At 34.2% G+C, this 21,568-nt stretch overlaps 1 protein-coding gene across 1 annotated transcript in view; it reads left to right on the forward strand.

The window, feature by feature from the left end:
• Positions 1–4,308, forward strand: part of DOCK10 (dedicator of cytokinesis 10) — a 212,379-nt gene extending 208,071 nt beyond the window's left edge. Inside the window, exon 56 of the mRNA XM_051983445.1 lies at positions 3,514–4,308. Within this exon, the coding sequence (XP_051839405.1) occupies positions 3,514–3,630 (117 nt within the window). The 3' untranslated portion in view covers positions 3,631–4,308. The remainder of the gene's footprint in view (positions 1–3,513) is intronic.
• Positions 4,309–21,568: the final 17,260 nt, after the last annotated feature.

A 21,568-nucleotide genomic window follows, 5' to 3' on the forward strand; every position in this document is an offset into this window, starting at 1 on the left:
AGAGAAAAGAGAATGGAAACAGTAAGGAAAAGGGGAAGGGACAAAGGAAAGGAAGGGAAGGAGAAAAAAAGGAGAAAGGAAGGAATTAGCACAAGTGAAGGATGGGTAGTATTTAAAAATCCTAGAAATGGATAATACAGCACAAAATTAAGAGTAGAAAACAGAATACTAAAAGGCCCAATATATATTTCATTTCTTTTGTGGGTAAGAAAAATCAGCCTAATAATAGACCAAGGTGAAGAAAGAAATAATGCTGTTTTCAAGTCATCTTTGTAGCCTTTAAAAATAAAATTTGAAGCACAAATAATTTTTTTTCTTTCCTAACAGCTCTGTCATGGTCCATGTTTATACAGCTTCTGTTCTTCTATGTCTAACATTTCCCTCAATACTGTAAGCAAAAGTGGTATGTTTTTTTTTCTTTTCTTTTGTCTATATGTCTTTTGTTGTCTTTTTCATTCCTGTCTCTTGCTAAGTTTACTCTTTTCCCTCACATGTTTCACCTCCGAAAGTTCATTGGTGAATAGTATAAATAATAAATAAGTCTTACTTGTTTATTCCAGCTCTACACAGTAAATTATATGGGAGAGAGAAAAAATACCATTTGTCACAAATTCTAGTATAATCATATACAACCACAAGAGTATTTCTATCTTAGTCTTAAGCCTCTTCTGTCTGTGATGTGAGTCAAATTAGTACATATTAGCATTAGTATATAATACTCTTTTTTAAAATCGATAATCCATTCCAGATTAATCTCATTCCATTTTTTCCTAAAGTTACTAGGCTGGTAGAACAGGGGACTTCTACAGACATAGTATAACTAAATATTAGCAAATCATTTCACAATTTTTGGGTATCCTTGTGGAGAAGATAAGAGAAAGTAAGATGTACAATATATAGTCAGAAAATTTTAAGAGTGATTTGAATAAGGACATAAATGCATGTTTATCAAATTCTCCCATCATATAGAAAACTTTAGGCTATTTTAGATGAAGAATCTGCTCCAAAATGGTCTCAAAAGGTTATAACAATGGGCCAAATAATAAAGATGACATTTCACATATATACAAAAATGTATACTTTTATACTTTTTTAAAAATTTATTTATTTTTAAATTTAATTGATATTACATATACATAACAAAATAAATTAATGTTAATTATTTGTTTAAAATTATTTAATAATACCTTCAATATGGAAAAGGTAGAAGTTTGTGATTTTAAAAAGACCTAGGAATTTGAATTGATAGCTACTACAGTACAAGTTAACATTATAACATGGCTAGTGGAAAATCTAGTTTGATCATAGGCCAACTTCATAGAACTTTTGTGTCCCAATTAAGGGAGGTCTACTGTGCTTATCTTTCATCACACCATACCTGGACAGTTCCAAACACCATATTTAAGAACAATAGTGATGTTAGAGTATATCTAGAATGATAACAAGACCAAAAAGAAAAAAAATAATGTCATGTGATAAGTTGAAAGAATCAGGAGTGTTTAACTAGAAAAGAGAATATTTAGGGTTTCATTATATCTGTCTCTAATAATTGAAAGTCTAATATTTGAATAGCAGATTAAATTCATTATATGTGGCCAAACATGGCAGATAAGATAAATAGATGAAGGCAATTGGGGAAATTTTTTATTATAAGGAAAAATTCTTTATAATTGTAGCTGCCCAAAAATGGAATGAATTGAATCATTAGGTAATAAATTCCACATCTCTGAAGGTATTCAAACAAAAGTTAAATAGCCTCTTCTCAGGAGTGCTATAAAGAAGATTGACACATTTCGTAGACATTGAACTAAATGATCTCTAAGTCCCTTCCAGGGGACTTAAAGTTTCAAGACACTCTATAAATACATTTACAAATAGGACTGAACTCTCCAGTGTTTCCAAAAATAACCAAAAAAAAATCCACCTTTAATAGATTTCAAGGTCAAATATCCTACTTCTTGAATCTCAATTTCATTTCCTTGTTGGAAGATGTTGTCAGTTAAGATAAAGACTAATGTCATATCCTATGGCTCCTATTCTCAAGAATGGATCAGGAATTTTAAGGCCATAGCTAGTAAATGAAAACCAAGGCCTTCATCTTCTACTGGATGACCTTGGAAAAATCATTTACTTTTTTGAATTTCACTTTCTTTATTTTGTAAAATAAGATTAGAATAAACAAGTTATAATGCCTCCTTGAGCTCTAACATCCATGATTCTATATGTTAAAACATGATATATGGTTTATTCATTTAGGTTTATTTTAAATAAAGAAATAGTTCAGTGTCCATTGATATTTATTTGAGGCCAGATAAAGGAACAGATCACTTCTTTTCCATTGTGATTCATCACCATTCATCTGCCATTTTTTTTCAGACAGAATTTTTGGTAAATCATAGGCCTTGTTTCCTTTGAACATTACAGTTATGTGCTTTTTCTGTATGCACTTATATGCCATTATATATCACATGAAAATGTAACTAGAGATAAAGTGGATATAAAACTATGGATTTAGAACTAGAAAAGATCTAGAAGTCTTCTAATCCAAGATTTTAAGGTTACAGAAATGGAAACTGAGGCCAAGAGATATGAAATAATTTGCCTTTGGTTTCATACCCAACAAGTGGCAAAAACCAAGATGTAAACTCCGGTCTCTCTGACTCCAGTCCAATAGTCATTCCCCTATTTTGTCTTTTTGCTTCTCAAATAATCAGTCTGGGCTTCCTTTGAAGCTTCTTTGGCCCCAACCTGAAAAATAAATGAAATGAAAAGGATGTGCATTTATATTTCCATTATCAAAACAAAAACCACATACTATAAACATGTCATATGCCATCACCCACTTTAGCAACTTCAGGATGGCTGAAGGGAGCTGAAATCTAACCTCTAATAGACACAACTGGAATAAAGAGAGTAGGGAGAGGGAATGATATTTCCAACACTGGAAGGAAATTCAAAATAGTCTCATAATATCTCTTCAGTAAGTAAGAAAACATATTTGGAGTTATTTTTATAATAACTGACTAGGCTTAATATTGCTAGATCCAATTCATATATGGCCCATTAGAAAAAGATTCAATTATATTTCAAACTTTTAAAAGGCAAAACTCAGGAGAGGAAAAGGTTGGCTATTATTTTTCCAGGGGTATCCACAATTAATTGAAATTTCAGCTGTTTCTTTTTTTACCACAGAAAACTGGAATAAATGAAATGTAAGCTTTCATGGCAGTATGAAATTACAGAAAATTAAATTCAGGTATTCTCAATGATGTTAATAATGTGTGTCGCATCCTTGATTGAAGGACCTGCTGGTTATAAAGTTCCTTCTTCATATTGTGCTCTTATTACTAGAATTTGTGCTTAGATTCAAAATCCAAAGAATTGCCTTTCATAAGATGTCATAAAGAGTTCTTTGTTAAGCATATTTTAAGATCTCAGCAATGTCAATTTCTCATTTTTAAATATACACAAGATGTTAACCATGATTTTTTTGACTTGCTGTTTTTCTTAAAGATTATGTGCAAGGAGGACCCATCAAAGCAAGGAGTGGAGCGAATTTATCCTCATCTCATTAATAGGACAAGCAACCCCCCACAGACAACCTCATCTTCACCCAATACTGATGTCTGATCCCAGCTGCAATCGTAGTCTGAAGTCCTCTAACTCTAGAGGATTTTAGAATCTTTGAGCCGATTCTGAGGGCTACATTGAAACTGACGGGGGAAAGATGGTTTTAATTTATTCTAAGTTTTCATGGTGTTAATATATTATTTTTTACATTGCTAGCTTGAGAATTTTGCCAACATCAGTATTTGCACATTTCCTATGGTTTTATTTTGTTTTGTTTTATTTGTTACTAAACAAGGTTTATGAAGCCAAGCTGGATATGTGCTATAAATTTCCAATAGATGTGGAGCTCATCAGCAAACACGGAGTTTGCTGTGAGAATAGATCTAATATCAAGTCCTAGTATACATATTTTAAAGGTCAATGTGGGTGTTTTGTAACATTGAAGCATATTTCAGTTGTAAATAGAAGATGTGTAAAATATGTCATTTTTACAAAATTGAACAAAAGAGACTTTTTAGTTCGTACTTATTACAATACTAAAATTATATGGATAACCTTTGAGATATCAATATATTAAAATATTTGTGTATGTGTACAAAAGTGTTGATAAAGACTAATCTTTGGAGCTTGTTGAGTTATTTTATTGTAACATATGCTCTTAGAAGCAATGAGATATGAAATGATTGTGGTATATATTTTTTTGTTTTGTTAATAGAAATAAAATACACGTACTTTTCATTTTGTTTGCTCTTCTGGGGGTGGGGGGAGCCTTTGGTAGGGCCAAAGAAGATTTATTTGAAACTCAGAGAAAGTAACTTAGCTGGCCCCCACCCATCATTAACCCCTAAATTAGTGTAGGCAAGCACAAGGAATCACATCTCAGCTTCAAACTTCCTCCAAAAGTCAACTTAGGGTGTCCTTCTGCTCATGATCAATTAAGAAATAATTTGTTAAGCATAAATATCTATAATATGCTAGGCACTGTGCTAAATATGAAAATACAAAAGGAAAGGAAAGGAAAGGAGGAAGGAAAGGGAGGAAGGAGGGAAGGAGGGAAGGAAAAGGGGAGGAAGGAAGGAAAGGAGGGGGAAGGCATTGGGCTAAATATGAAAATACAAAAGGAAAAGAAATGAAAGGAAGGGAAGGGAAGGAAGAAGGAAAGGGAAGGGAGGAAAAAAGGGAGGGAGGGAGGAAGGAAGGAGAGAAGAAAGGAGAGGAAAAGTACCTGCTCTCTTGGAGTTTATGTTCTATCAAGGGAGACAGCACATATGAGTAGATACAAAATAAATTAGGTAATTTTAAGTGAGGAGGCACTAGTAGTTGGGTTTGGACCGGTGAGTAACATGGATCAGGTCTTGGCTCTTGGTGGAGATAGCAAGGTAATGGGCACATAGAGGTAAAGTGGAATTACCTTAGAAGCCATTTAGCTCCACTAGCCTATCCTAGTCAGTTCAGAGGCTTGCTGCTCACCAAAGTATCTTTAACTCCTTGTCACAGGACTTCTAGTACCATCCAAGGAAATACTTCTTAAAGTATGATTAGCAGTCACACCTACAGGTCTTGTCCAGAATGTGTCACAAAGTGTGTGTTGTTGGGGGTGGGAAGATAAGGACTGATTTCCATATATTATACAATGCCAATGTAAGAGTCCAAGACAGAGAATTAACACATTTTAGTTATTCACACAAAACGAGGTCTAAACAATGGTCTTTTGTCCTAACAAAAGGAATTGGTAACATACATACGTGGTTACAGTTATATATTCCAATTTTTGGTGGGAGAGCTTTTTTAATCCTTCCCTATTATTGGACATAGCCCAACTTTTTGCCTTCCTTTTGCTAATGCCCTGAGAATATTAACCCAAAAAATTATTTATAAAACTGAGATTAACCAAGATTGATCAGATTTTGAGGTTATAGCTTCACTATTTTCTACCCATAAATCTTTCTCCAAAGAATCTTGATAGAATTAATAAAGTCTCAAATTCTCTTTATGAGGAACAATGAAAGATATTTGTAAGTAGAAAAACTGAAAGTCCAATCAATGACCTAATTCTAAATATCATCTGATTAAATTTACCCACACAGATATTAAGCTAGAACCAAACACTAAATCGGGTTCTTAGACCACAGAACCTATGTTTATTCATTCATTTCTCTCTATAGGGACCTTTCCATTCCCCCATCTGCTGCCAGATTTCTGAACTCCAATTATCTAGCTAGCAAATTATAATATTTATCTTCACTTTGATAACCTTGATCTTAGCAATAAAGGCCTATTGACTACATGCACAATTTCCCTGTCACAACATTTACATACTTTGAGTAATTTATTTTCCTGTTCATTTGGAAAATGACATAAGGAGGGTCAAACCAAGCATATTTCTGGTAGGGTTTTTAGATCTTGAAAGAGGCAGTGTGGCAGCTAACATCTTTCTGTGTGTACAGAGACATTCAATCATGTTCAACTGAAGAGAGTAATTATTTTCAAAGTGTTAGTCTCCAGTCCCCAAATGTTTTGCTGCAGAAGGATTTCACAGCATTTGCAGGTTGATGAATTAACATCTCATTATATTATTCACATGCTTGAGGGATTGGACACAGGAATGAAATCTGAGTGATTCCCATGAGCTTCTGGGAAATGAAAACACATTTTCTGAAGAAAAAAAACTTTTAAACTGCTGTAGCAAATGTGATTCAAAGATGTGAAAATACACTGAGAGTACATAAAAAGCTTAGCAAATAGACTAAAAAGAAGGGTTAGCAGAAATTCAAGAGAACTGGGTTCTAGTCCTAACCATAGCAAGTTGTATTGCCATGAGCTAGATCCTTCAAATCTGGGGACTGTTTCCTCATCTTAAAAACAAGAAGATTGGGTTGAGTCATCTTCACAGTGACTTTCAACTTTAATATTCTACTAGGAGTCTCACATTTTCCCTTCTCCAACATGTGAATAACAAATTTAATTAATAATTATATGAAAAGATTTTTAATATCTAGGTAATTACAGAATGACAGAATCTCAGATTTGGAGCAGATCTCAGTAACCATCATTCAACCCACATCTAATAGAGAATCCCTTCTTTAATATATATATATATATATATATATATATATATATATATATGTTCATCCAGACTTCTCCTAAAAACTTTCAGCAGTGGTGAACCACCATGTTCTGGGGCAGCCCTTTTCATTTGTGGATAGCTCCAGTTGGTAGAAAGTTGTTCCTTCATTCTATAAAGGCTAAATTTGTCTTTTTGCCACTCTCACTACTCATGTTTCTTCCCTCTGAGACTAATTCTAATCATTCTCTCATGTCAGCCTTTCAAGTACTTAAAAACAATTGTCATTCTTACCTAAGTATTACTTTTTCCAGGTGATTTCCAGTTGTTTCAATCCTTCCATTGTATAAATTCAAGTCCTTTCTCTGATTAATTACTCTCCTTTGGCCATATCCTAGATTATCAATAGCCTTTCAAAAATATGGCAGCCAGAATAAAACACAATATATCCAATGTTGTCTGACCATGCAAGACAAAATCAGAACTCCTATTAACTTAGGTGCAATGCCTTTTCATGGAAACTAAGATTTCATTACACTTAACTACTGAGTTGAAATCCATTAAAAAAAAAAACCCAGATCTTTTTCAAACTGCTATCTAAATACTTCCTCTATGGTTTTTTATGTTTTTTGAAATTAGGTAAGCTTTGACATTTACCCCTATTAAATTTCAGCTCATTTTATTTGGTCCCATGTTCTAGTATACCAAATCTTTTTGAATCCTGACTGTCATTGAATTCTACTTTTGTATCTTTGATGACATAAAGCCTATAGCTGAAATATGACTGGAAGGGTTTATCTTATTTAAAAAAAAAAAAAACTATTTTCTTCATCCTTATCTTTTCTCAGCAAACTTAGTATATTCTAAATTTTAGTACTCCTGACATTATTTTTATAGGATAAGATAATGCTTCTGTTTTCAGCCTTGGCTACCCACTCCTGCTTCCAGTTTTCTGGATGTCTTTTCAAAAATCTAAGTTGATGGGTAAATTCTTTGTATGATCACATTAGCTTTCTTTAGATAAATTTATTATTTCCCACTAATCACCTTAGGAACATTCTCTCTCTCTCACCTATGCCATCTCAATATCTGGGAAGATTGGGCTCAAATTCAGCAATTCCTATATAATATTAGTTCAAACAAATTCATGTCCAAATAAGGCAATATTGCCAGATGAGTCCTTGTTTCAGTTGAATTGGATCCCCAAGGTCACTTCCAAAGGTCATATCTTGTTTGTTGCAATATCAGTGATGAGCTGGCAAAATAACCCAGTACATATTCTATCTCCTAGATTTGAAAAAGTTCATTCTCTTGACCTTTTGAAACTCACAGACTCAAAGCTTCCAGATTAATCTCCTTCACCTAGAGCAAAAGAACAAGTACTAGATATGAGAAAAGAACCAAGGCCTAATTTCATGCACCACACAGCTTTGGAGAGAAAGTCTGTCCCCTTACAATATTGTTTCTTACTAGAAACCAAAAACAAAGGAATTAAACCATCAGAGTACAGCCAAAGAGGAAAATTGCTGAAGTTCTGGCTTTCCCTGATTGATTATAAATTCCTCAAGAGAAGAAACCATCTTTTGATTTTCTTTGCTTCTCCAGTGATTAACATAGTTCATGACACATAGAAGGTGCTTAATAAATGCTTATTGACAAGTTTGATTGAGTCATTTTTGAATCCTCTGCTAACAAAGAGTTTACTTATTCATTACATGTTTAGATGACCAGAACAAGTTGCAGAATGACTTCTCATGCTGTGATTTCTCTTCAAAGTACTCCTATTTAATAACATTAACAACAACAATATATGTAGTTATATATATTATATAGTTATTAACTATTATATAGTTATATATATATATATAACAATATATATAGTAACAACACATATATAACACTTTAAAGTATTTTACAAATATTACCTTATTTGATCCTCCCAACTTTGGTATATATTATCATCCTCATATTACTTTTATCAGGGGGAGAGAGGAGAGAAACTGAAATAAAGCTAAGTGATTCATCTAAGATGATACATTCAATAAATGACTGATCTACATCCAGAAACTATAGAGATTGAATATAAATCAACACATGCTATGTTCACTTATTTTTTTATTTTTTTCTCTCCCATGGTTTTTCCCTTTTGTTCTGATTTTTCTCTCTCAGCATGATTCATAAAGCAATATGTATTAAAATAAATTAATTAATTAAAACAAAAAAAGGAAGAAAAAAGAAAATAAATGACTGAAGCATGATTTTAACTCAGGATTTCCTCATTCTAATTGTTTACATGTATGTCATCACAATTATCTCAGAAGCAAGTTCCTAGATTCTTCAAAGTAGAAAGATACTAGCAAAGGTCCTCTGCTTGTGGACCAGTCCCTGTTACACCAGCAAGGAAAAGACCTAGAAGGCATAGCATTTTGACATCCCAAGAAAACACTGGTGGCCCTTTAGGGTCTGCAGCCTGAATTTTCCCTTTGTGTGTCCTGGCCATATTCCCCATATTTATGCCGTTCCATAAGTGTTCCTTTAATGTGTCCATTCTTCCCATCAATGGGACAAAGCACTTCAGATTGATGGGGATATTGTTCTATAACCACTTTTCTACTCTGCCTAATAATGCCTTTGCTCTGAACTATGTCATCTGACTAATATTTGTGGGAGCAACTGAGCTTTGTTTTTTGAGTGGATATAGACCTACAATGTAATTTTAGCCCAGGGTCACTTTTCTGGGGGTGTCATGTGAAAAATGAGAGCTTGGAGGAATGAAGTATCCCAGCTACTACAACAATATAGCATGACTAACAAAAATGAAAAAGCACTGATAGGATTATGCAATATCATGCTAATTTCCTATCCATTTTCCTGGCATTAATATCCCAGAGATGGCTATAATTAGAACTAATTGCTTTCGCCTCGTCACCTCCACTATAACTGAGTGAAGTGTCCAACACCAGTAAAAATCATTTTATCTTCTCATTTATTTCATCTATATTATAGAACAAAATGACTGGCTCTGTTTCTATCTAGTCATGGAACTGACAAGACACTGAAATGTTATACTTCTCCAATTCTAAATGAAAAAATTGAATCATGGAAAATAAGCAGCCAGTGAGTAAACTTCAATCAGCCATGCTTATCAAGAGCTCCTCTCCTATCCTTAGTACCATGGTGACCTAACATTGTGACTATGCAAGTGAAAAGGAGCTAAATAAAGGCCTTAGAAGAAACCCAGACCCCCTACAATGCCCCCTCTACTCTAAGGCCATCCCACAGCTCAGAAGTATCATCTTACCCCAGTTAATGGAAAAAAAAAAGCAAAAGAATGATTATTATTGAAAATGATTAACCTGAAGAAATAACATGGACTTCAAAACATAATTTTTTCCCCACAAAATCCTTGAAAACCGAATCTTTTGGGTCTGAGCCTCAGCTTTCTTATCTCAAAATTGATGAGTTGCACAAGATAATTCAAAAATAATAATATAATCAAAAGCTTAGTTTTGAGGATAGAATTCTGAATTTGAAAATCAGGAAGACATGAATTCAAATTTCATTTTAATTATTATTAGCTTTGTGAATCTGGACAGGAATTTAACTTCTAGTGTCCTCATCTATAAAATTAATATAACAGTACCTACCTTCATAGGATTTTTGTAAGAATCTAATAAGCTAGATATAAAAGTGCTTTGAGCACTTTAAAGGTATATACACATATATACATACGTAAGTATGTATGTATATGTATATTATGTACATACACATATTTAAATATTTATCTGTGTATATTACATGCACATACATGTACTATATAGATATATATTCAACTCATTACATATTTATATAACTATTGAGTAGTTATATAGTTCAAATAATTATTAAATATAATATATTAATTAATAAATATGCTATAGTTTATATAAAAATTAAATAGAATATATGTTAACTATTAGATGGAATATATATGTGCTAACAACTCTATAGAATATATTTTAATTATTACATAGAACATATTGTTAACTAGTATATATGTATCTAAATATAGGAGAATTTTCATGTATAACTCTTATTATTTATCACCTACTATCTCAAAACATTTTGGCAAACTAGGAATACAAAGATGAAAAAATCACAGTTCTTAGCCTCAGAGAGCTTATAATCTAATAAAGAAGAATATGGAAGAACAGTTGTAGTGAAAGTAGGAAAAATAGATAGTAGAGCAGGATTCTTTTTTTTTCTTTTTTTTTAATAATTTTTTATTGATAGAACACATGCCAGGGTAATTTTTTACAACATTATCCCTTGCATTCACTTCTGTTCCGATTTTTCCCCTCCCTCCCTCCCTCCATCCCCTCCCCGAGATGGCAAGCAGTCCTATACATGTTGAATAGGTTACAGTATATCCTAGATACAATATATGTGTGCAGAACCGAACAATTTTCTTGTTGCACAGGGAGAATTGAATTCAGAAGGTATAAATAACCTGGGAAGAAAAACAAAAATGCAAGCAGTTTATATTCATTTCCAGTGTTCTTTCTTTGGGTGTAGCTGCTTCTGTCCATCTTTGATCAATTAAGGCTCTCTTTATCAAAGAGATCCACTTCCATCAGAATACATCCTCAAACAGTATCATTGTTGAGTATATAATGATCTCCTGGTTCTACTCATTTCACTTAGCATCAGTTCATGTAAGTCTCGCCAGTCCTCTCTGTATTCATCCTGCTGGTCATTCCTTACAGAACAATAATATTCCATAACGTTCATATACCATAATTTACTCAACCATTCTCCAATTGATGGACATCCATTCATTTTCCAGTTTCTAGCCACTACAAACAGGGCTGCCACAAACATTTTGGCACATATAGGTCCCTTTCCTTTCTTTAGTATCTCTTTGGGGTATAAGCCCAGTAGAAACACTGCTGGATCAAAGGGTATGCACAGTTTGATAACTTTTTGAGCATAGTTCCAAATTGTAGAGCAGGATTCTTAAGCAAAGGTCTGTGAATTTGTGAGGTAGATATAGCTATATGCACACGCACACACACACACACACACACACACACACACACACACAATATATTTCATTATAACTGCCATTTTTTGTAATCCTATATGTTTAATTGATGAATTTAAACACATTCTAAGAATGGGTCCAGAGGTATCATCAAAGTGCCCAAGAGGTCCATGACATAAAAAAAAAGTTTAATAACTCTTGTGCTAGACATATTGCAAAGGTGGAAATAATGGGATTTTGCAACTAAATAAATGTATGTGTTTGAAAGAGATGGAATCATTTTCAATTCTTTCCAAATTTACAAGCCTGGACATTGGAAAAGAAAATGATAACATTTACAGAAATATAAGGAGGCAAAGAAGTTTATAAGAAAAGATGAGTTCACCTTTCAATGTATTGAATTTTAATTGCTGATGGGACAGCCAGGTATTCTTGTTCAGTCATATTCACCTCCTCCTAACTCCATTTGGGGCTTTCTTGATAAAGATATTGGACTGGTTTGCCACTTCCTTCTCATGATAATTTTTACAGATAAGGAAACTGAAGCAAATAAGATTAAATGATTTGTCCAGGGATGATACAGCTAGGAAGTGTCTGAGGGAAGATTTGAATTCACAAAGTTCAGTCTTTCTGACTCCAGACTGACATTCAATCTATTGCCCCACCCTAGGGACACCTAGATTAGAAAAAACAAGCATTTTGGAATATGGGATTAATATTCTGGAAAAAGGGTAGATTTGGGAGTCATCTTCATGAAGGTGATAACCGAAACTAGAGGAATGGATTCCCTTACAAAACACATAAAAAGAGTGTATAAAGGAAGTAGAAAAAAAGGCCTTAAAGAAAAAACTTAAAATTGCATATGTTTAACCTATATTGGATTACTTGTTCAGAGGTTGAGGGAAATGAGGGGAGAGAGAGAAAAAAAATTGGAACACAAGGTTTTGCAAGGATGAATGCTGAAAACTATCTTTGCATGTATTTTGAAAAATAAAAAGCTATTAGTAAAATTTTTTTACAAAGAAAAAAGCAGAAAGAACTGCAGTGTATGACTATGTTTAAGAGGTTGGAGAAGGAGCCAACAAAGAAAATTAAGAAGGAAGGATTGGAGGTTAAAAAAAAGAGAGAGAGAGATGCCAGGGGCACAGAAATCAGGGACACAAGGATACAAAGGAGTAATGGGGTGGTCAGTAGTGTGAGAGATCCCAGAGAGGTCAAAAGTGATGAAGAAGAAAAAGGATCAGTTGGAATCAGTGAAAATATAATCGATAGAGACCTTGGAGAGCACCATTTTTTGTGAAATGCTAAGGCATGAAGGCAGATTACAAAGAGCAATAGAGTAAGTAGTTAGAGCGAAAATGAAGGCAGCAAACTTTTTTTTAGAAGTTTGCTGGAAAAGAACTGGCAAGATTTTAAATTATAGCCTGAAGGAATGGCAGGATCAAGGGAGTTTTGTTTATAAAAAGAGCAGAGCTAAGCTGAGTTGTGGAAGAGGGGGAGATTTAAGGTATAAGAAAAACAGGAAATGATAGAACATACATCAGACATTTGCTAAAGTTAGATTAATCTATGGCCCACCATCCTTGAAGTTTGGAGTATAGTTTCAATCATGGGAGACTGCCACCCAAATCATATTTCTGACTCATTTTACCCCATTTATACAGAACTCTATGATAGTTCATAGCGACCTCTCTACAGATGAGGCAACAGAAGATAATGGATAGCATGTAGGCTTTTGAGTTGGGAAGACTTAAATTTAAATCCTAATTATGAAGATTAATAGCTATGAGATATGGACTAATCACTTATTCTTTCTCAGCCTCAGTTTTCTCATCTGTAAAACAGGACTAATAGTATTTAATTCACAGGGTTGTTGTGAGGCTCAAATGCAAGTCTTAAAGTTCCATCTATATTATTATTAATCTACATATTTGGATGACTTCTAGGTGACACGGTGAATAGAGCACTATGCCTAAAATAAAGAAAATCTAAATTCAAATCCAATTCAGTCACTTAAGCTATTTAAAACTTCTATTTAACTAGTCAAGCTATTTAACTTCTGTTTGCTTCAGTTTCCTAAACTATAAAACGGGGATTGTGATAACAACTAAACTGAAGAGTTGTTATGATCATAAAATGAAAAATATTTGTAAAAATAATAAAAGAAGAAGGAGGAGGAGGAAGATGAGGAAAAGAAGAGGAGAAGGAAGGAAAGGGAGAAGGGGGAGAGGAGGAAGAGGAGGGAGAGGAGGAGGAGAATTTAAAACAGTGCCTCACATACAGTAGATGCTAAATAAATGTTTCTTTCCTTTAAATAGATCAAACTCTCAAAGTAACTGCATACTGGACAAGACAACTTTTATTTTGCCCACAGAAAATGAAAAACAAAAAATATTCACAAGAGACTACAATCAAAATTCTTAGTCAAATTTTGATGATGCTCTGAGTTCTACTTTCACTCACCAAGCCTCTGGACTTGAGATATTATAATAAGGGTTTAGACTCACCAGAGAATGGAAGCAGTTTAAGGTTGTTGGAAAAGCAATTCCTGTTATCTAAAGGACTAAATTTATCTTCAAACACATAGGGAAACTAGCCTGGAGTATTTTTTGCTTTTTTTTTCATCCTCAGTACTTAGTATAGTTATAGGAAGACAGTTAATGCTTAATAAATTCTTGTTGACCTGACTTGACTCAAGTGAGTCTTGGAATTACAATTCTGGCTTTAACACTTATGAACTATGTAATTTGGAACAAGTTACTTAACCTCTGTGAACTTTATTCCCACCACCACCATCTTTATAAAATGGGCATATTAAGCCATTGCACCACTATCCTCCGTAAATTCAGTGTATCTCTAGCTCACAGTGATCAGGTAAGACTCTCATTAATACTGGCTGCTCCAAAGAATCATCACACTTGATTGGTGAGTTAAAAAACAGTAAAGCTAATGTTGGATGTTTTTAATTCTTACATCTGAATAGCTAGCAATAAGGTAACTATTAGCAGTCAATATTAGAAGATCTGAGATTAAATCCCAATTCTACCAATTTTTCCCTTTGCTCCTGCCAGGAAAGTCCTATTCTCCTCTTAGGTCCCAAGTTGTTCCTAAGCATCTAGGTATTGGAGTGTTGGACTTGGAGTCAGAAAGACCTTAGTTCAAATCCTGCTTCCGTTACCTACTACAAGCTATGTTTCCCTGGTCAAATCACTCTTCTACCTCAGTTTGTTTTCTCTTTTGTAAAATGGGGATAATAATAACATCAGTCCCCTAGGGTTCTTGTGAGGATCCATTGAGCTAAGATTTGCAAATCTTAAAATGCTACTAAATGATAAAATGCTACTGGCTATTGTTATCATCTGTAAAATGGGAATGAAAGACTCAATAACCTCAAAGGTGCCTCCCACATCTTGTATCTATCTGTAAGTAGTACTAGTCTCTAGTGGGTTAATCATAGAAATCCTGTAAAAATAATCCATAGAAGAAGTAAGAAGCAAATGCTACTAACTGGTAAAATAAATCAAAAGCTATTTTGATTCATAACACTGGAAAAAATAACCCCTAGACTTGAATTCCCAGTAAGATGAAAATGACTAATATGACATCCTGCCCTGTGAATAGATTTGGATAAAGCAAAAAAAAAAACTGGATTATCTGAACCAGGGGAAGAAGGTATTATAGGTTTAGAGGCAGGGAAGGACCAGAAAAAAGGTTTTAAGTGTTAGACATAATTTTGCTCAAGATTTCCCCTGCCCAAAGGAAAGGCAGAAAGGAAATTAAAGAAAAAAGGGGGCTTTCAGTGCCATCAAAAAACTACCTGTCCTATAAAATTGATTAGTCTTGTCATCCATTAGTCAGATTACTCTTTGTCCAAAGATTTCCATAGATGATAGAACCAGTGAAATTGAAATACTTCAAATGTTGCACGATCAAAGATGCCATGATGTGATTGCCACAATTCTCTACATACTCCTTTTTAAAAATTATCCTTTAATTTTCTTTATGGCAGAAACAAACACATTATAGGCAAATAGGAACTTCATGGTTATTTTTAGAATTCATAGAAAACATGAAAAAAATTAATATCATTTGGTTTAAACCTATGCCATATAGAGTCATGGAAACTCAAGCTAGAAGAGACCCTTAAAGGTTATTTAATTTACCTTTCTTATTCGACATATGAGAAGACTGAATTCCAAAGAAGGGGAAGAGTTTGCCTTGCTAATTGGTTGTCCTGCCTCCAGTCATTGCCCTCTGCAATCTAGCATCCACGTAGCTGCCCATCTGATTCTCCTAAAATGAAGTTTGAACCCTTTCATTTCTCCACTAGGAAACTTCAGAAATTTTCCCCAGAGGATAAAATAGAAATGTCCATCTGGCATTTAAAGCCCTTAATATGCTGGCTCCAGGCTTTCTTTTCAGATCATCCATTCCTTGCTCTCACATACTCTGGATTCCAGCCAAATTTGCCATTCCTCATATACAACATTCCATGCATCTTCTATCTCCCTGCATTTGTGCAGGCTAGTCCCATTCCTGGGATACTCTCCCTCCTCATATCCATCATAGGACATTCCTAGCTTCCTTCAAAGCTCCACCCCTTACTAGAGGCTTGTCTAATTCCCCCCTCCATTTATTAGTGATTCCCCTCCACCAAAATTATTTTGTATTTACTATGTATGTATGTGTGCTACATGCATACATACGCACCAGCCTTGCACAACTAACCAGTCTGTAGTGCTTCTGTGAATGATTTTTGGTGGTGGTAGTGATGGTGATTATTGTTGTTCAGTCATTTCAATCACGTCCAACTCTTCAAGATGCATTTGGGTTTTCTTAGCAAATCTACTAGTATAGTTTGCCATTTCCTTCTCCAGGTCATTTTACAGATCAAGAAACTTAACCAAATAAGATTAAGTGATTTAATTATGATCACAAAGCTACTAAATATCGATGGCCTATGTTGTTCTCAGGTCTTCCTGATAATAAACCCAGTGCTCTATCTACTCAATCATTTAACCACTCCATTTTTGATTAACTTAGAGGAAAAAGACAAAAGTTTCAAGATTGAAATGGGAGAATCATTGAGCTGCTTAGAAACTGTTTTTTCATCATATTTTTTCTAATTATATGTAAAGACAATTTTTAATATTTATTTTATAAAATTTTAAATTCAATTTTTTCTTTCTCCCTTCTGTCCCCTCTTCCTAAAAGAAGAAGCAATTTTATATAGGTTATACATGCACAATCACATGAAAGTTATTTTCATATTATTCACAGTGGTGAAAGAAAAAACATCAAAAGAGAAAACCACACAAAAATAAAGCAAAAGTAATATGCTTTAATCTATATTCAGAATCCATTAATTCTATCTCTGGGTGTGGATAGCATTTTCCATCATGAATTCGTTTTAATTGCCTTAGATCATTATATTGCGGTGAAGAGCTGAATCATTCATAGTTGATCATCACACAATGTTGCTATTACAGTGTACAGTGTTTTCCTGATTCTGCTCAATTCACAATTACTTTCATTTTATTAGTTCAAACAAGTCTTTCCAAGTTTTTCTCCTCATCTTCTTACGCTATAGTATTCCATTACATTCACATATCACAGTTTGTTCAATCATTCCTCAAATGGTGAGCATCCCCTCACTTTCCAATTTTTTGACATCACAAAAAAGCTGTTATAAATATTTTTGTATTGACTGTTTTTGATACATCAAATCAACTTTCTTGATATGTAATGAAAAAATTCTCTAAGTGCTTCACAACATAATGGTTATATATAGAGAATTTTGTGAGGGGGATTTACAGCAAAGATGAAATAGGAAGATGGAGGATCAAAATGCAAGCTCATAACAAAGAATGCATTTGACAGTCCCCATGTCCAACTTAGAGAAATAGAAAAGTTGTCCCCAAGCGAATAGAGCTAATGGTATCTGGAGAACAAGAAGTTCAGACCTGCAGATCAATAAAGAATAGAAGTAAGAAACAAAAAGAAAAATCAAAGACTTCTGCTCCTTTACTGAAACTTGCCCCAGGACAATTATAGGAAATCACTTGGATGTACATAGAAGTTGGGAGTGTACAGTATGAAATGTAGCTATTATAAGAGTCTTATTTTGCCTTGGGCTGGCTTTCGGGATAGGGGTATCTTAGAGAAGTGCTTGAGAAGAGTTTCAGGGGATGTTTCAACAGTACTAGGTCTTCATCCAATCACTGTATAGCTATTATGGTGACCATTTTTACAGTGCTCCTATGCCTTTCCCAAAGAAGCCAGGAGTACTTCTCATTAAATAACAGTGATAGAAGTATGAAACACAATATACCAAAATAGCATTACTAGCCCCCAGCAATATGGCATATGTTTTTCATTGTTTTTATAGCATATGTGTATGGCTTTGCAATAAGCAATTTCTGATCAAGCCAAGACAGCTGGCAGGGATTCAAGTTACAGTCTGTGACTGTGAGACAGAGAGATTCTTACTCAACTAATTCATTTCAATCAACATTTATTAAGTGAAGACCTGGGTTCAAATATTGCCTAGTTCATATTGACTGTGTGCTTCAGGCAAGTCACTTAACTGCTCAATAATTGGGCAAGTTCTCAAAAACTCTAAGTTGCAAAAAAGGTGCCAGTTTGCTTTGGTAGAGAGTTTTGTCATCCAAGGAGTTCTCATGGTCAGAAATGTCAAGCATAGGGCACGGTTTACATGTAGTTCACAATATTATCCAGTGGGCTCCAATAAGATTAAAATGTAATTTGAATGCTTAACAAAATAACTGAAAATACAATAAAATATAGATAATATAATATTTCAAAATTAAGTCAATATGCAGCCCACAGGGATCCTCCTGTATGGATCAATGGCCTCTGTTTTAATTTGAATTTGAGATGACTTCTCTATACCAATGAAATTATAGTTATAGTTTCCATGCCTTCCACAAAGTAAAGCACGAAGCACTGAGGAGTTAAGTATAAAAATGAAATAGTACTAACTTTCACGGGCTAGAATTTTATATAGATTTTTAAATGAAAATGTATAGTTATATGTAATTTTAAGATGAAATTATTTTCTATAATATTTTGACTTCTTCCTTAGCAAATAGGATCAGTCCCTCAATTAGTGCCAGGAAATTCTGCCTATTTTTCTTTCTCTCTCTTTTGAGTAACTGAAGGGGAAAAAAGTGTTTGACTCAAGGTATGCATGGGTCAGAAGCAGCACAGCCCTGGTCTTAGAGTCCAGAAAAACTCAATTCCAATCCTGTCTTATACACTTACTAGCTAAGTAACCAAGTTCAAATTGCTTGTACCTCAAACAACAATTTAATACTGTAAATTACTGAAGAACTATAGATCTGTAGCAATAGAATGAGTTTCCACATGGAGAAGTTCCCTATACTAATGGAAACTGTAGGTCTGGACCCTCCAAAATTGTTTATAACTGTGTATATAAATGTAAAAAGAAGGTATACAAATATGAATGTAATATATATAAATGTGTGTAAATTTTTTAATTGTATATGAGTATAAGTGGGAAGTGAAAAAAATGGGGAAGAATGACTTATAGAAGAGATCAGTAACAACTGGGGAGACTCCAAAGAGAAAGAATTTGGAGGCTAGGAGAACTTCCTCATCTGAAAAGGGGGAGACAGCACAGAAAGATGAGACATCCATCTCAGGCCTTCCCTGAGAAATTTTTTAGATTTGTGGATCTGGGCATGCCCCAGGGAGTGGCTGGAATGTGGAGAGTGTGGATTTTAGTACATTCTCCACATACCTTGACTTGGCCAAGAGAAGCAGTCAAGGCAAGACTTGTGGGGAAAATTACCTGAGGAAATCTTCATACTGGTGATTGTGTCTCTGAGGACTTACATATTAATGTAATTTATCTAAGACTAATTTTTGCTCATTCAAAGATTGGGTGCTTTTCCCCTTAACATTTCCTTCCGTAAAACTTTAAACTGTGAGATTACAAGTAGGAAGTCTGTCTTAATATTTGGGGAGCTAACATGCAGACATTTCCCCTAGATTTCCAGATATAGGATAAAAACTAAGAAAATCCCCCAAAATATACCTGAGTTCTTTGTGGCATTATTTAACCTCTGTCCCAAGGACTTACATATACATCTTCCAGATTAAAATGGGGAACATAGTGATGTCCCATGGATTAATTCTGTCTATGGAGATGATTTGCTCTGTATCCAGCCCTAATTTCTCTTGATTTCCTTTCATCAGTTGTCTATTGGGCATTTCAAAGTGGACACTCAATAGTCATATCAAACTCAACATATCCAAAACAGAACTCTTTTTCTCTGGCTCCACTACCACCACCTTATCTATTTTTCTTCCAAATCTCCTTCTTTCAATTGCAAATTCCACCATCCTTCTAAATCACCTAAATTCAAAAACTCAGAGTCATTCTTACTCTCCCCACATAACCAATAAATTGCCAGATTTTCCCTACAGTCATTTATATATATATCCCTTTTTCTCCATTCCTAATCCAGGCCTTCATCATCTTCTACCTGGATGTTGCAATAGACTTATAATTGGTCACCCTCACTCAAGTTTCTTCCCATCCCAGTCCATCCTCCATACTGCTGCTGAAGTGATTTTCCAAAAGTACAGGTATGACCATGAATCCCCAGCATAGTAATATATGACTATTGTTTGTAGGATAATTCATCAGCTGCTCTGTTGGTATTTAAAGCTCTATACAACTTGGCCTTACCTGCTTTCCAGACTTAATACATACTATTCTTTTCCATACTTTTTTACAATCCAGCCAAGTTGATATTCTTATTGTTCCTGATACACACAAAATTCTATCCCCCTCCCCAACCCCTGCCTTTGTTCCTTTACCCTGGCTGTTCCACACATCTGGAAAGCACTTCCTCCTCACTTTCACTTTGTAAAATTTCTGGTTTCCTTCATGTTTCAGCCAAAGAATCACCATCTGCACAATTCCTCCAAACTTTTGATGCTTTCCTCTCTGTGTATATCAATATCTGTTCTGAAAGTGATATGGTACACCTCTCTGTGTGCATCTCATTCTCCTTGTTAGGATGTAAGCTTTTTGAGGGTGAGAGCTGGTTTAATCATCTTTATATTTCTAGAGCTTATCACAATGCCTGATAAATATACAATGTTTAACAATGATTACTAAATAAGTGAAGTTGATCATAAATTAGAATTAGAGTTGAAAGAAATGGGGTTATCTACTTAGATAAATTTATCTCTATTTGCTTTTATTTATATTTATGTCACCTAAATGTCCCCCTCTGCACTTCCTCCTACTTCTCTCAGACACCAAACCCTTATTTTTAACCAAAAAAAAAAACCATTTTATCATTGTCCTTCCTACTTCTACCACCCCTACCATTGAGCAAATTAAATGGAAAAAAAGAAAGAAAAAACCCTCATTATATACCTGCATAATCTAACAAAACACATTCCTACAAAGATCACCTCCAGAAATGTTATGTCTCTAACTATATTTAAATTCATCATTTCTTTTCCAGAAGATGGATGGCATGCTTTATCTTAACTTTTGGGACTCCCAACACTGATCAGAGTTCTAAAATCTTCCTAAGTGGATGAGGTTTCTTCAACAATTTGTCTTCTAGTTCATTGTACTTCATTCTGCATCAGTTCATAAAGGTCTTCCTAGTTTCCTCTGAAATTGTGAATTTCATCATTCTTTGTGGCACAATTTGTTTAACTATTCCTCAATAAGAGGAAACACATCCCTTGGTTTCCATTGTTAGCTATTGTAAAACAGGTCTTCTGTAAATATTTTTATAAACACAAGTTCTTTTTCTCTCTTTTAGATTTCTTTACAATCCCCTCATTTGTAATACCTTTTGAAACCAAGGCCCAAAGGAGTTTGTCATATGACTGTCCGT

Source organism: Antechinus flavipes, chromosome 3, assembly GCF_016432865.1.
Source record: "Antechinus flavipes isolate AdamAnt ecotype Samford, QLD, Australia chromosome 3, AdamAnt_v2, whole genome shotgun sequence".
In the NCBI taxonomy this organism is placed as follows: Eukaryota; Metazoa; Chordata; class Mammalia; order Dasyuromorphia; family Dasyuridae; genus Antechinus; species Antechinus flavipes.